General features: G+C 38.8%; 1 protein-coding gene across 1 annotated transcript in view; it reads left to right on the plus strand.

The window, feature by feature from the left end:
• The window catches only part of LOC122019585 (cycloartenol synthase 2-like), a 125464-nt gene that overhangs the window by 76047 nt on the left and 31696 nt on the right, over positions 1–17721 (plus strand). Inside the window, exons 9-10 of the mRNA XM_042577040.1 lie at positions 7051–7217; positions 8662–8850. Coding sequence (XP_042432974.1) covers positions 7051–7217; positions 8662–8850 — 356 coding nt within the window. The remainder of the gene's footprint in view (positions 1–7050; positions 7218–8661; positions 8851–17721) is intronic.

Here is a 17721-nt window from a genome sequence, read left to right on the forward strand (position 1 = left end):
AGCACCTCGTCCCTCGGACTGTCGTCCTTCTCGCTAGCTGCGTCTTTCGCTCGACTACCTGTGTTCCTAAGCTCCTGCACACTTAGACACAAGGTTAGAAACACACAGGACCTAACTTAACTTGTTGATCACACCAAAACAACCTTGGGGTTCCAACAATCTCCCCCTTTTTGGTGTGATCAACCCAAGTTAAGCTAGGGTAAAATAGACTTTAAATAAAATTAAGTAACTTAACTTAATTTGCAATTTAAGTACAAAAAGATAGAAAAAAAATAACTCTATCTACCTCAGTAAAAAAGATAGACAAAAAAATTGAATCTATCTACCTCCCCCTGGACTTATACTTTCCCTTCTCCCCCTTTGATCACAATAAAAATGGGGTTTCAAGAAAAACAATCTAAGGGTTTGACACTTAGAAAAATTATAGAAATTTATTTCAATGTTTTTCGGAGAAAAAATATTTCCAAGTTAAAAAAAAATTTCTATGTCAAAGAATGACTTTTGAAAAAATTTTCTAAGTTTTCACAAAAAATAAATCTTTCTAAGCCCAAAAATTTATGCAAGAAAATTTAAGAAAATTGATAGCATAAAAAAAAAATTCTGTGCATTTATTTATTTATTTATTTTATACTGATACTTATATCAACAAGTTTTAAATTTCAATTTCAATTTTTCATAACTTCTCAAATTACACTTATTTAAATTTAAAGCCACGAATATTAAACATGTAAAAATTTGTATCATGTTAATTTCTATTTTTTGAATTTTTACTTCACAAAAATATTTGAATAGCATAAATTTTAACTTGATAAAAAATTTTGACAATATAAGAAGTTCTTTCGGAAAGGTGCAAAATTCGTTCGAAAGACTATTTTGTGATTTGCAAGAATTTGACGACAAAAATTCTAAGTTGCAAAAATCTTTTAACAGTCGATCTCTTAATCCGAAAAATTCTTTCGATAACATATTTGGAAATAAATCTTTTGATAAAGTACTTAATTCGCAAGAATCTAGTTTGCAAGATTTGTTATACAAAAGTTTTTCTGAACCGAAAATCTCTTTTGATGAATCAATTTCTAATTTGAAAAAATCTTTAGGCAGCTTTTCGACTGGTTTAACCAATTGATAAGAAGATGGAGACCATACCTGACTTACCTTTTTGGCCGTAGGTTCTTCCCCTATTGAATTAATTTCTTCCGAAGATTCTCCCCCTTCATCGATCTCGGGATGTACTTCGGCTGTTGGGGCTATCTTGGTAATTTCTTCCGTCTCGGATTCTTCTGATGACGGCTCGATGTCTATTGAGGAGACGACTTCAACCGGTTCTTCATAGAGCATTAAGAACTTTTCCCAAAGTTCTTTCGCACTTTTGTACTCTCCGACTCTGTCAAAATCTTTAGTTGATATTGCGCTTAGAATGTGAAACTCTGCCCGAGCATTCGCCATGGACTCTTCACGTTGCTTCTCGTTCCAGAGGCGTATGCCGATTTTCTCTTTGTTCGTGTCTTTCGGTGCTTCATAACCTGTTTTCATTATTAGAGAGATACCAATATCAGAGTTAAGAAATACCTTCATTTGTTGCTTCCATGAAGAAATCTCCCCCTCGAATGCTGGTGGGTAGTCGCTAGCTCCGGCCATTGTTGCTTCAGACGGCGGTTAGTCCTTCTGAGGCGTCTCGGCTCTGATACTACTTGTAGGACCGTTGGGCCGGCTAGAAGGGGGGGGGGGGTTGAATAACCTGTCAATTAAAAACAAACAACCCTTCCTCGAACGATTAAGCTAACACTTGTAAAATGAATTAAGCAGATGAATAAAAGCATAAAAGAAAAGACGAGGCACCAGATGTTTACTTGGTTACAACCGATGTGGTTGTTAATCCAAGGAAGATTAAGCTCAAAAACTCCTTCAGGCGGAGAAGCCTCTTACAGCGTTTAGGCACAGAAAACAGAAGCTTAACTACAACTAAAGCATACAAGTGTTTGGAAATAGAATGATCGTGATTGTTCTGAATTGATGAAAAGCTTCTGGACCAAGGCTATATTTATAGCCTTGATCGGGGCGCCTGGAAGGGTTCTGGGCGCCCTGGGGGGGATAAATTTTATCCCCCAACGTTCAGATCGAGTTTTGACTCGATCTGGTGAAAATATTGGGTCCGGGCGCCCGGAAGGGTTCCGGGCGCCCTGGGCTGCTCCGGGCGCCCCGGACTGTTCCGGGCGCCCCGGAGCCCAAAGTCAACATCCGTTGACTTTTTCATCCGGGACCTCTTCTCTGGTTCAGTCCCGCCTCGGTCCGGTTCTTCTCCTCCGGATCCGCTCACTTGGGTGATCTCTGCCATCCTGAAAAGGGCTCACCCGACCCCAACTTCCGGTCTTCTCGAGCGGGCTTCCCTCCGGCTTCTCGTCCCTCGGAATCGCCGTGTGTTTCCTTCTCGTCCACCGGTGTACTCATCCGCAGTCTTCGTCCCTCAGACTCACCGCGTGCCGTTCTTCTCGCTAGCTGCGTCTCTTGCTCCCCGAGCAATCTTCCGCTCCGGCTTTCGTCCCTCGAAACCACCGCACGCTTCCTTCTCATCCACTGGAGTACTCTTCCGCAGCACCTCGTCCCTCGGACTGTCGTCCTTCTCGCTAGCTGCGTCTTCCGCTCGACTACCTGTGTTCCTAAGCTCCTGCACACTTAGACACAAGGTTAGAAACACACAGGACCTAACTTAACTTATTGATCACACCAAAACAACCTTGGGGTTCCTACAGCGGTGGTACTGAATACGCTGTAGGCTGCGCTGGAGCAGATGTCGGGTACGCCAATGGTACCTCTGATGGTACCGGAACTACTGTAGGGATAGGTACGCTCGGCACAACCGAGGTAGGTACCTCTATAGGAGCCGTCGGGGTCTGAGAGCCCAACGTGCCCGCAGCATGCTGAGTCTGTCCCTGACTGACAGGCTCACTAACAGTGGGCATCTCTGGCATATCCAGAGATCCCGTGGTCCTCGCACGTGGTCGTCCAGCACCACGTCTCGCAGCAATACGAGTAGATCGTCTCATATCTGTTAAATTAAATTACAGATATTACTACAAGTATAAAAATCATAAAATAAACATCATACCTATTTGCTGTCTGGAGATGTTCCGTCGCTGTCCAGTCCCCATCTTTTGACCTTAAAATTCTGAACGAGAATATCGCCGGAAATCCAAATAAATCCGAAATGAAAATCTGAAACATAACCATATCGAAAATCCGAAAATGCCCAATTTGACTCTCAAACCTGGCTAACCCAAATATCCAGAATACCAACAACAGGTATCCGATAAATCTCCAGAACACCAAAAGCAGGTATAATAACCCGCTCTGATACCAAATAAATTGGTATCAGACAAATCTCGAAAATCCAACACACGGAAATCCAACAAGCGTCGTCGAACTCTGGCGCTCTGATACCAAATAAATTGGTATCAGGTTATTCCAAATATCCAAAATACGAAAACAACGATCGTAAAACCTAAGCTCTGATACCAAATAAATTGTCACGCCCCAGAGGAGTCCTTGTCCGAAGAAATTTCGGCAGCATCTCCCCTGTACGGCGGACAATCTGAAACTTCTACATAACACATATACCTCAGCCACAGGCGGCTGGAATCATAACAATAAATAAAAGCAAACACCACGCAGTTAATATAATTTAATCAGCCTCTGGCTGTCACAACCATACAGTTAATAATAGTAAACAAAAACAATAGTACTCTGACTCAAATCCACCCTACTCCACTACACTCGTAATGCTCAAATTCGACGAACTCACCTCTTCGGCCGTCCAGGCAGGCATGTAGTAGAATAAAACCAAATCATACCGAAACCATCAACGATAAGAATCCATACAAAATCCATAAGTAAAACCAACACAAGACTAAGTCCAAACATAGTCAAATAAGAAACAAAACAAAACCAAAAGACAACTACAGCTGGTGGTCTGCAGGGGACTAGCAACTGGAACTCTCTCCTGACAGCATCATCCTGAAATATAACAACAATGGAGGCGGGGTGAGTCCAACACTCAGCAGGTACAACTGATATACAAAGTAGGGAAATAACACCTAGCACTAATCATGCGTACAGTCTCCTGATAAGAAAGATAAAAATGCATCTGAAGTAAACAGGAGAGAAACTGTACTAACCAGGACCTGAGTATAAGGTCAAACAGTCCGAGGAATAGGGAAATCCTGTATGCATGTCAAACATAGGTATCCAAACAATATGCAGCATATAAATGCAGCAAACACAAACACAAGCAATAAATGCATCATGCATATGATGCCAATGATGCGTCCTGGTCACCCCTGATGCCAGTCGATCATCTCACACAATAGTGAGGCCGAGTGGGTAGGGTTGTGACACCGTGCACTCTGTCGTCAATACTCCTGATGAGTGACCGAGTGGACGGGATGCTGTCGGAGTACACCTATCCTCCTACCCCCAAATCATAAATGGGGGAGCGCAATGCTCTCAACTCCCGGTACACGATGACGGGGAGATATCCCTGCCGGATAACATGTTGTGTCACACTACCCATGAGCGGACTAACGGTGCCTAACAGAGTCCCTGCTGTAACACACTCTGCCTAAATCGACCACTAACCCATGAGTGGTGGTGTGTGCAGATCCATGTAACTGGCGATGTGCTCAACAATAATGGAGCGGACTATCGCACAACATGCAATCATGCAAATGGTGCATGGCAATAACCATAAAAACATCCTGACCTAATCCATATATATAGAAAAGTGCACCCTAGGTCAACGAATCATATCGAATCAAAGGTACACAGAAGGTATAAAAACCTAGGTCCTGAACATGGTGAAGCATGGTATATCACTACCCCCTATAAGCATGTATAAACAAATAAAGTATACCTGGGATGCAAATCAAGCAATCAATCAATCATGTATCAGATATTGGGTAGTGACTAACCGAAACAAATAAAGGACATAATTAATGCAACTTGTTAAATTCACTACTATGTATATCAAATGACATAAGTCAAAAGTACCCGCCTCCAATAGGAATGTCCAAATCCGACATCGAGATACTCGTCTCGCGTCAAAGTCCTGTATCCAACATAATGTCTAGTTTAGCTAATTCTATCATACAACAATTAGTCAAACTAAATTCTAATCCAATTAAATAATAAGTTCATCCTTAATTCCAATATCAACCCATAAACCTATTTCATATCCATCATCATAATAATCCAATTCCAACCTAATTCAATGTATTTACCAATCTAACAATCCTCTACATCATGCATCAAATCCCTACTCCTTACCTCAATTCGTATGTATCACTGTTGATCCAAAATCAAAGATGTTGGATGCTGAAACAAGATCAGAGCCGCTGCTGGGGATCACAAAGTTACTGCCCAAACAACACATGTTATGCTAATACACTGCATCAACATCTCAAGATTGCAAGATGAATCAAATTGAAGCCCAACATTTCATACCTAAATCCCAAGCTTCTGTTGACGCTCAACTGATCAGAAAAACCAAATTTAGCCGGCAGTGGAACAACACCTTGAGTAGGTGACCAAGGCTTCGTTGACGATGGCAGCAAGCTTCCTGATGACTGGCTAGGTCAAGTGACGGCAGCATTGTGCAAAAGTGTGGCGGCAGATGCAAACCCAAAACTAGGGCACGACACAGTAAGGGAATAAGAGAAGATATGGCCGGCGGTGGTCGGCGCTGAAAACTTAGAGCTCGGCGTGGAGAGGTCGGCTCTTACTCCTGTGGCCGGAGTGACTTGGGAGGGAGAGGTACGCAGCCCGGCCGATGGTGGCTTGTGCTAGGGCTGAGGAGCGGCACCCGGCGGTGCTAGGGCACAGGCGACGACGGCCGGCGATCGAAGAACAAGAAGAAAAGGGAGGAAGGACCGGGAGGATGGCGATCAACGCCGTCTCTCAGCGAAGTGGCAGAGCTCGGGAAGAAGGAGAAGAAAATGCTTAGAACCCTCGGCACGGCTTAAATTGCGAGACAAGGAACCGTCGCCCCAAGAGGAGACGGCGGTTAGGGCAAGATCGGCGCGAGGAGGAGGCGTCGGGCACAGGGAAGAGAAGGAGGGAAATCGGCGAGTGAGAAAACGAGAGAAATAAAAATAAAAAGGAAAAGAAAAGATATAAATAAAGGAAAAGATAATAAACTTTTCCTCGTTTAAATAGGGTAGCCCCAACAGGCTTTCCTAGGACCTAAATTTTATCCCCGTTAACTCGTCCATACGAGCCCCGAAAAATTTCCGAAAACTATCCAAAAATTCCAGAAATTTCCCTTATTAATATTCGCCTACTTTCGGTATTTTACAGTTTGTTTGTTGTTCTACTAGGCAGGAATATCTAGATGCATCAATGGTTTGAGTGACATTTATAATTCAGCAAACAATATCTTTCAAACAAGTGGAAAAGAGATAACATCAAGGGAAGGCATCATGTAAAATATAATCATGGTCATATATTCTTAGCATTTATGTATTAGTAAGTTTCATTTATATAAGCAATCTATGGTTTGAATGAGGAAAAAGTCCGATGATGTGTTTAAGATGGTAATGACACGTACTTACGTGTTTACTAAGTACTCTAGTTAGGCAATGTAAGAACCATGATAAATATGCACATTAATAGAGGAAGAGGGAGATCAAATAAGACTTGGTTAACAACGATAAAAATAGATGAAATTTATTTAAATATAGATAATGATATACTAGGAGATTGAGTCCAATAGTGTAGAAGGATTTATATAACTCGCTCCACTTAGTGAAATAAAGACTAGACTATTGTTGTTATCAAGTGGTTTAAATGACCTTTAGGATGCAACAAATAAGTATCTTTTAGATAAGTGCAAAGAAGAGATAGCATTAAGAGAAGGAATCTAGCAAGCTCTAGTCATGGTCATATTTTTTAGGCATTTACATTTTAGTATGGTGCATTTATACATCAATTTTCATTTCCAAACTATAAAATGAATTGTACAACAAAGCTATGAACTTATCAAATATTTTTATTTTATAGGACGAATGTGGTGCCACTGCCGGATGGTTTACTTGCCTATGTCATATATATACGGGAAAAGATTTACGGGCCCAATTACACCAATAATCTTATCATTAAGAAATGAGCTATTCCATTGCCCATATGACCAAATAGATTGGAATCAGGCTCGTAATGAATGCGCAAAGGTGTGCAATTCTTCAAATATAATCCTTATTCTCCGAGTTCTGACTGATTGGGTGTACTATTATCATGCATGTCATTATATCTTTTTCCTATTTTATTAGTGTCTATGGTGTATCTAAATGTGTCTTAGAGTAACTAATAATTCTGAGGCTGCATGATTCTTATCATAAGTACATTCAGTCCAAATAAGTACATTCTCAGTAGAAATACAGAACATGTCGCTTTTATGCATTATTTTGTAGCATGGGGATATAAGATCTATAATGAGTGGCTTGTGCAATTTGACTTCTAGCAATGTAATACAGACCAGACTCTTTTATGCATTATTTTGTAGCATGGGTAATATGAGCACATTTTATACTTTTGCATGACCCAAATTACATTTCTGGATATATATATGTGTGATGGCATCCTGAACTTCTATTGGATGATGGTTTTTTTTTAATGCTCCATTTGAAGCATACATTATCTTCATGTATATTATGGAGCTACATATATATGTATGTCTAAGTGCTAATTGTTATTTGAAGATATGAGTTGAGAATGCTTGTTAGTTGATTCTACGAACTTAAAATTTATTTCACTTAAAATTAGCTTCTCTAAACATGTCCTTACTCCTCCCATTGTCTAGGTAGATTTTTTTGGGAGTAATTTAGGATCCTCTCAACCAAGTATCTTTGACTTATAACTTCTTATCCGAGCATCCTTGAGATTCCTAGCATAAAATTGGTTCATGGATAACTCCTTAGAGAGCTAGACACTTAAACAATGATGGATGCCGTGCCCACATGAATGTTATACTTTTTGTTCTCCATAATTTCTTCCTACATCTTCAAAGCTGCTAAATGGATGATTTATTGAATTGGCTCATCCTCTATTTCTCATTTGATTTCAAGAGCAATTGGTTTTTTTTTTTGTCTAGTTGTAAATCTCAAGAACTTGGAATCATTGACTTAAATGTTCATAGGCTTGCCCTTCTCTCATGATGGTGGTAGCACTCTTCCCTCCATATATAGGATTTAATTGCTTCCTCATGTAACATCATCTAGCTCTTGTCAACTCCTTACCCTCAATGGGATACTCTGGAAATCTATTGCCCCACTCCTTAGTCATTTTTTTTATTGCTTTGGTAATTTCTCTCTTAATAGAGGTAATTGTATCTCCATTTTCCCTCCATAATTAACTAGAAGGTGATCCTGTCTACCTTTTTATCCTCAAATTTCTTAAGCACAAAATGCATTTACCAAACAACAATAACAACAAGTCTTATCTCATTATCTGATTAGGTATGATAGGCTACAAAGTGTATTTACTAGAAAATCCTGCTGATGCTAAAATAAATGAATTAAATAAATCTGTAATTGGTGACTATAATTAGTTGTGATGCTTATCAATTAGTATATACTAAATGCTCATTATTTTGTGGCTTGATGATGTATGTTTCAGGAAGATTTATACTATCCACATCCATTTGTACAAGACATCGTTTGGGCATTCCTTCATAAAATTGTTGAACCTATTTTAATGCATTGGCCTTGTAGCAAGTTGAGAGAGAAGGCTATTAATATTGCTATCCAGCATATTCATTATGAAGATGAGAATACTAGATATATTTGCCTTGGTTCAGTTAACAAGGTGAGTCAAAAGATTTATTTGAAGAAGTTGATTACTGTCAATTTTTATAGCACAAATAGGATTCATTATTGGCAATTCATCATAAGTGCATAACAGCCAAGAACTACAGCATGTCCATTAGACGAACCTATTTCTAGAAGTTGAGATGCAAATCCTGCTGCTTATAGAGAAGTATTTAATAAAAAATTATCATCCTTTCTGAGTTACTCGTATCCGTTTTATGTGCCTTCTGGATACTCTATGATTTTGATGTTGCAGATTCTTTGATGTTATGAGATGAGTTATTTTTGCTGATGAATGCAGTTAATTACAAATGCTGATTGCAATTAGACTTATGAGGTAATTTTGCAATTTCCTGGAAGGCTGGAAGAACAAATGTCTAAATAAAAAAGTTGGGATGCTCGCTTTAAAGTATAACTTTACCTCAACTTCAAAGTCTTGATCCTTTGTATATATAAAAAAAAAAAAACATCTAATTTTAACTGTTCGTTATGGAATCAATGCCTATAAAATATAGTAGAAGTTTCTTTCCCCTTCTTTTCTCTTAATCTTTTATATATATATATATATAGAGAGAGAGAGAGAGAGAGTTTTGTTAAAATACGGACCTGGCCATGCGGACTCATCCGCGATCTACAAAATTTGATTTTTTTTTTTTTTAATATTTTTTTATTTTTTAAATGTAAGTTTTTTTTTGTGTGTGTTTATTCGTTCTCGCCACTGCTCACCGCGACTCCTCGCCCGCCGGCCATCCGCTCACCGTGCCTCCTCGCGTGCCCGCCGACCATCCGCTCACCGCGCCTGGACCCACCCACACTATAGCCCAGGGGGTGAACCCGTCGGGAATCGCCGCATGGATTCCGACCTCACCCCTGCAGCGCGCCACCCTGCTCCTCCTCTCCGCGCCTCCCTCCCGATCGCCTTCCTCTGGTTCAACGCCCGCACCATCCTCCTCCGATGAGGGCAGGATGCGGAGATTGCGACGGCAGCGCAGGTGTTCGTCGCGGCAGCCTCGCCGAATCTCCTCCTCCTGTCCTTACTACACCCGCTCCGCGTCTTCCTCCGCTCCCAGAACATCACCCTCCCAGTCAGCTACTGCTCCTCTTTCTGCGTCGCGCTCCATGGCCTGCTCACGTACCTTCTCGCCGTTCGCCTCCGCCTCGGCATAGCTGGCGTGGCGGCAGCCATGGTGTGGACCAACCTCAACCTCCTTGTTTGTCTCCTCCTCTTCCTCCTCCTCTCTGGCGCATGCCGCGATACGTGTCTCGGCGGTGGAGGCGGCTTCCTCTCCGGCGAATGCTTCCGCGGGTGGCCAGCGCTGCTCCTCCTTGCGGCGCCATCTTGCGTCTCCGTCTGCCTAGAATGGTGGTGGTGGGCAGGCAACCGGATTCCGGCGCAGTCGCATCCAGATTCCAGCCGTGATCACGCCGGCGGTGGGTAGATGGCCGACGGCAGGGCGGGTGGCGGGCACGCGACGAGGCACGGTGAACTGCTTCTCGGCGAAACGAGAACGAACGAAGCAAAAGAAAAAAAAACAAAGAAGAAAGAGAAAAAAATTTATAAAAAAAATAATAAAACAATGACATCACATTTAGTCCGTAGCAATACGTAAATAATGGTTCGTAGCATAACATTTATGTATATGAGTTTTGTTAAAATACGGACCTGGCCATGCGGACGCATCCGAATTCCGGCCGTGATCACGCCGACGATGGGCAGATGGCCGGCGGCAGGGCGGGTGGAGGGCACGCGACGAGGCACGGTGAACTGCTTCTCGGTGAAACGAGAACGAACTAAGCAGAAGAAAAAAAAACAAAGAAGAAAGAGAAAAAATTTTATAAAAAAATAATAAAACAATGACATGACATTTAGTCCGTAGCAATCCTTAAATAATGGTATGTAGCATAACATTTATATATATATATATATATATATATATATATATAGCCTTTTAAAGCTATATCATGAATGGATGTAAACTTGAGTTTTACATGTATTTCATATTTATCTAACAAAGGTTTATGTTTAAAATTAAACTTTAGATGTGCATTTGTTTTATGAGTTTGGAATTCAACTTGAGGACTTCTCTATGAGAAATTCCTTTTTCCCTTTTTGCCCTTTTTGCCTTTCTTCTTACTTTTCATTGTGAGCATCATCCTGTTCCACTTTTGATGATATAGTAGTACTTAATCCTCAATAACTTTCCATGTAGAGTTTCATTTCACTATAAAAAAAATTAGTCAATTTATGACAACATCTGTGACTAAAATTTTTTCGTCGTAAATTAGCTGTTGCCAAATTCTGTCACTAAATTATGAAAATTCGTCACAAATCTACGACGAATTTATTTTTTGTCACATATTTCATTGCAAATCTATGATGAAAACTAATTCATCACAAAATTTCATGATTTCAATATATGACAAAAACATATTCCATCATAAATTTGTGACGAATTATTTTTCATCTCCAACTCATCCCAAATTTTGGGACTGATTTGCGACTAATTAGTTCTAGTCGCCAAAATCATGCAAACAATAGGAATCCGGTGCACGGCTTCATGAACTTCAAATTTGAGATGAAAACATATTTTTCACCCCAGATTCTAGGATGAAAATCTATTTTTGTCGCAGGTTCTTGGACGAAAACCTATTTTCGTCCCAGAATTTTGATACATAGTAACATTTTGCAACGAAAAAAGTTGTCGCTAAATTAGTTGCAAAACGTATAATATTCAACAGAACCTCCCCATTTAACCTATTCATACAAATCATATATACATACAAATTAAACCGGTTCAAACCATACCAACAAATGCAAATTCAAGTTTAACATCCCAACATAGCATACACAACACAAGAAATACAAATTCAAATATCCATAACTAAAGCAAGTTCAACATTCTTCCAGTTTAACAAATCAAATCTCCCATAAACATAGTCTCAAAAGGATAGATAGAGGAAATACAAAAAGATATCAAATCATCATCCTCTTCTTCCTCGGCCATCACTTCCTCTTCTATACTTCCTTTTCTTCTTTTCCTACATCAGAAAACAGACAAACAAAAAGTAAAATATTAGATAATTACACATGTATGCCACCACAAGTTTGATAATTCATTTAAGTTAGGGCATAAACTAAATGAAAAGTAATAACAATTATAAACCTAATGCACCCTCTCAACTTTAAGCTTGCCTTCGATTTGAGATTTTATCGTGGAGTGAGATACCATTGATGTGGTCATAGGTTTACTAACTTTAACCTCTACACTTCTCTTTCACACAATCAAAATAACCAAATGACAGATAGAAATACATGCAATTGACCATAAGAATAATAAGATAAGCATGGTGATGAAACATGTATTAACTAAGCATATAATTTATTCATTTCAAGCAATATTATCATAATACAAATACTAAAATTCTTAATTGGAATATATATAATTACCCTTCTTTCTTCATTTGAAGATGTTGATGCAAGAAGAAGAATAAAAGATATTCTTTCTACATGTTACTCTGATTCTAAATTACTACAATTATTAAAATTTTGAATATTAAGTTTTTATATTCTTGAAACCTTTTATTTTATTTGGCTTGATTAAAATGATTTCCTTAGTGTGTATATTTATTATTGAGTATTACAACAAAATTATTCTAATCGACTAATTATATATTCTAATTGACAAGATCAACGGTCAACCGACGGAATCAAGCAAATTTGCTTCATAATAATTAAATTTATTTGGACAAGACCTTTAATTTGAGATTCTCTAGGATGTCTCGTATCAATGAAGAGAGAGTGAAGATGGAGTTCTATTGATAAACTCTATGTGATCATCACTAGAACATATAGATGCAATAAAAGGCCTAAATGGAAATGATTGCTTTTCATTGTATTTTTCCTTTTATAATAGTGTTTTCATAGTCAACAATGAGTTATCGAGTAAGTGTAAAGAACTTGAGGCTATTTTGTATTGCAAAACAAATGTAATTGTTACTCTAGAACTCCAAGTTTAAAGTCTATGTGTTTTTTTGGGTTTATGCTATTATATCCATGCTTTCAAATATCAATTTAATATAATATATTTATATCAATGAATTTTTTTAACATGAATTAGATTCTTCATATATCTTCGTATTCAAAAAACCACTAATCTCAAAATATGGGTCAAATTGATGTTTGAAGATATGAATATAATCAAGAGAACTAGAGGAACATATACAAACTGGTTTCATATTATTCTAAACTCTCTAAGTCTATCAACCCACTTTGGATATATTTATTTATTTATTTATTTATTGAAAAAGTGATTATTTGATGCATGCCCAACCTCTGATGAAGCCCAATATGACCCTTCAAACTTTAAAAAGATGTCACTTTTGACTGGGAACTCGAAATCAAACTTTATTGGTGGCCACACGTGTAGAATTCAAAAACTTATATTTGTAATGGGTGAAACTATAACCACCAAGTTTTGGCCTCGAATTTCACTATTTAAACCCCTTTTAGAGCATTTTTTTTATTTTTGATAATTTTTATTTTTAGGGTGTTTAGTGTAATTTTGATATTCTTGGAATTTAGAGGAGAGGATTTGTCTTGGTCCTCATCTCGTTTTGAATTAAGATCGTTCTGTTATGTACTTTCCTTTTTAGTTAAAAAAATCTATTTCCTTTACAAAATTAGAATTAAGATCTATTAATTATAATTTCTTTCTTTAATTTAGATCTTAGGTTAATCTATATAAGAGTTATATTTAGATGTTGAAGAATTATCCTTTATTCATAATAAAATTTCTTATTATGGTAAAACTCAGAGAATGACGTATTCTTCTTCATTTTAGGAGGATTATCTTCTTGTTTTTTTTCCTCAATCTTCCTTTCTCAGTAGCTCTCAAGATAATCACTATTCTACCTAGCGTCAGTGAGTATCAGAGCCAAGTGAAGGTCATCGTCAGATCCAATGGCGGGTCATCGTAGTCACGGTTGTAATAATAGGCAGGCTTCGATAGAGGAAGCCAAGCACCATGGTCGTAATGTCCAAGACATAATAACGATTAAGGATTTACGGAGACAAGTTGCAGAGTTAACCCAACTTCTAGTGGCGTGGGATCTCGGTGATCATAAGATTTTTGATCATGGATCTGAGTCTTCCTGCAAGAACCCATATCACTGGCAGGATACAACTCAAGAACATCATGGGTGAGAGGATCCTACTAGAGACTTCAGATTACGAGATCTGCCTGAATTTTTTAGTTCATTGCGAGTAGAGGACTTCATTGACTGGGTCAACGAAATAGAGTAAATCTTCAACTACAAGCAAGTTCCAGATCGGATGAAGGTAAAGTTAATTGTCATCGAACTCAAGGGGCTAGCATCAGCATGGTGGGAATAGATGCAGCACTCTCGAGACAAACAAGGTAAATCTCAAGTGACTATTTGGGAGAATATGAAGGGAAAAATGAAGGAACACTTCCTTCCCTTCACCTACTCCCAAACTCTGTTCCAACGACTTCACTCATTGAGACAAGGTGCGAGATTGATAGACGAATGTACAGATGACTTTTTTTAACTGGTGTACTGAAATGATCTATTTGAGATGGAAGAGTAGAAGGTGGCACGATACTTAGGGGGTATGCGCTTGACTTTGCAAGATGCCCTCAGTTGTCATTTATTTTCAATGATGTCAGAGTCCTTTCAGCGTGCATTGGCAGCTGAAATGCAACAAAATAAAAAACTAGCAGGGAGAAGTGATCAGAACAGTTGGCTAGCTCAGTCTCAAAATTCTCACCCTTCACAGCAGCAACCACTGCAATGGCCATGGTAGCGGCCACCATAGCGGTCACTATAGATTTACTCTAAGACTCCTATCAAATGTTATGAATGTGGTGAACAAGGGCATAAGGTGTACCAATGCAGGAAGCCCTCTTCTACTGATCCGAAGGGTAAAAACTTGTTGATCGAGGAAGATGTGATAGAAGATATAATAACAATTGGCAATCCGATGTATGATGCATCTGACGAAGTTATTTAAAGTGATGGTCATGAAAATTTGGTCGTTCATAAGAGTCTGTTGACTTTCAAGAGTGATTCGGAGGATGATTGGTGGAGAACAAATATTTTTCACACTACTTGCAAGATCGCGGATAGAGTCTGCAAGTTGATCATCGACAATGGCAGTTATGAGAACATAATATCCACTAAGGCTGTCTAGAAATTATAATTGAAGATAGATCATCATCCTAGATCCTACAAGTCATCCTAACTGAATAAAGAAGGTGAGGTAACAGTAGACAGGCGATGCCTCATTTTCTTTTCAATTGGCAAATATTTTGATAGTGTTTAGCGTGATGTGGTGGTCATGGATGTGTGTTATGCATTGTTGGGGCGACCTTGGTAGTATGATTACAGTGTTGTTTATGATGGGCGGAAGAATACATATACCCTTCTCATAAAGGGAAAAAAATTGTGTTGGTTCCGCGGTGGGAAGGAATCACTCCAATTCTAGTAGCTAAAAATACTAATATGCTTTATATATCCAAGTTTTTACATGAAGTGGAGCATAGAGTTGTATATGCTTTGTTACCATGCCAAAGCGTTGCTCCTGCCATGGACGCTGAGTTACCAACTAAAATATAGTAGCTGCTGGCGGATTTTGATGAGCTAATGCCAAAGGATCATCCTTCTGAGCTATCTCCTATGTGAGATATCCAATATTAGATTGACGTTGTTCTAAGGTCGAGTTTGCCTAATCGGCTAGCTTATCGCCTCATCCCTAAGGAAGTTGAAGAATTGCAATATTAGGTGGTGGAGTTGATGGAAAAAGGATACATCTGAGAGAGCATGAGCCTTTGCGCAATTCTTACCCTACTAGTGCTGAAGAATGATGACTCGTGGTGTATGTGTATTGATAGTAGAGTCATCAACAAGATTACAATAAAGTACCAATTTCTAATTCCCCGCTTGGACAACATGCTAGATTAGCTATCTAGTACTAAGGTATTCTCAAAAATTAATCTTAAAAGTGGATACCATCATATCAGAATAAGGCTTGGTGATGAATGGAAGACGATATTCAAGATGCATCATAGGCTATATGAGTGGATGGTCATGCCTTTTGGACTGTCCAATGCGCCCAACACCTTCATAAGGTTTATGCATCATATCTTGCGGCCTTTTATGGGAAAGTTTATGGTGGTATACTTTGACAACATTCTCAATTATAGTCCGACATGGGTATTACACTTCGATCATCTCCATGATGTCTTCAAAAAGCAAAAAACGGAGTGGTTATTTGTAAACAAGAAGAAGTGCTCTTTCTTTACTACATCGTTAACTTTCGTTGGATTTATTATATCTACTGATGGTGTACACGCAGATCAAACAAGATAGATGCAATCATCGAGTGGCCTCAACTAAGGACCTAGCATGATGTCAGAAGTTTCCATGGCTTAGCTTCTTTCTACTGTCAGTTCATCAAAAATTTCAAGAATCTAATTACTCCTATCACAGAATGTCTCACGGGTAGGGATTTTAATTATTCTGAAGAAGCAAAGGCTAGCTTTCAACTGGTCAAATAGAGGATGACCGAAGCACCAATTCTAGCCCTTCTTAATTTTGACAAATTATTCGAGATCAATTGTAATGCATCCAACATAGGTACAGGAGGTGTTCTAAGTCAATCTAGGTGACCTATTGCTTTCTTCAACAAGACACTCTCCGGGTCTAAGAAAAATTGTTCTACATATGAATTGGAGTTCTATGCCATTATGCATTCCTTGAAGTATTGGCAATACTGCCTAGTATAGAAGGAGTTCTTCTTGTTTACTGATCATAAATATTAAAATACATCAATGATCAACACAAGCTGAGCAGGCGGCATGCCAAGTGAGTGGCTTACTTATAAGAGTTTATCTCTATGCTAAGGCACTAAGCTAGAAGTATGAATTGTGTCGCAAATGCCCTGGTCGACGTTCTTCATTACTCACCACCATGAGTAATCAGCGTTGTAGGCTTTGAGGTTTTTCTAGATATGTATACAGCTGACTCATCATTCAGAAGAATACTCTACGGGTACATAATGGTCACCGATATGATTTTATTTTACATAATGATTATTTGTTTCGTGGGTTATAGTTGTGCATTCTAGACTGCTCTCTACGGTAGCAATTATTAGTAAGCCTCATAATGAGGGGCACTTCAGACGTGATAAGACATTGACCCTCATCTTTGTCAATTTCTATTAGCCTAAGTTGACCAGCAATGTGGCTCACTTTGTTGATCAACGTTTTGTATGCCAGTGGTCTAAGAGGTTCTCACAAATGCATGCTTGTACACTCCCATACTCATTCTTGAAGCTTCTTGGTTCGATGTCATCATGGATTTCATATTGGGATTAACCCACAGCTAATGAACCTCAAATTCAGTTCTTGTTGTGGTTGATAGATTCTCAAAGATGACACATTTTATAGCTTGTAGGAAGACTATGGATGCTGCCTGGATTGCCCATCTTTACTTCAAGAAGATTGTGCATTTACATGGCATTCCTTGATCCATAACTTCAAATCAAGATACTAAGTTTATCAGTCACTTCTGGAAAAGCTTATGGGGAAAATTGTACACAAAGTTGAACTTTAGCAGTGCTTACTACCCTCAAATAGATAGACAAACCAAGGTGGTGAATAGGAGTCTGGGCAATCTTTTGAGATTCCTCACAAGAACTAAACTAAAGTAGTGGGACTTGGCATTACCTCAAGCATAGTTTACCTACAACAGATCAAGAACCATGACCACAAGATTGAGTACTTTTGAGATTGTATTAGGGGTTCTGGACTTAGTCTGTGTTCCATGTGTAGGGTGAATTAGTCCTAAA

The sequence above is a fragment of the Zingiber officinale genome, chromosome 9A (genome assembly GCF_018446385.1).
Source record: "Zingiber officinale cultivar Zhangliang chromosome 9A, Zo_v1.1, whole genome shotgun sequence".
In the NCBI taxonomy this organism is placed as follows: Eukaryota; Viridiplantae; Streptophyta; class Magnoliopsida; order Zingiberales; family Zingiberaceae; genus Zingiber; species Zingiber officinale.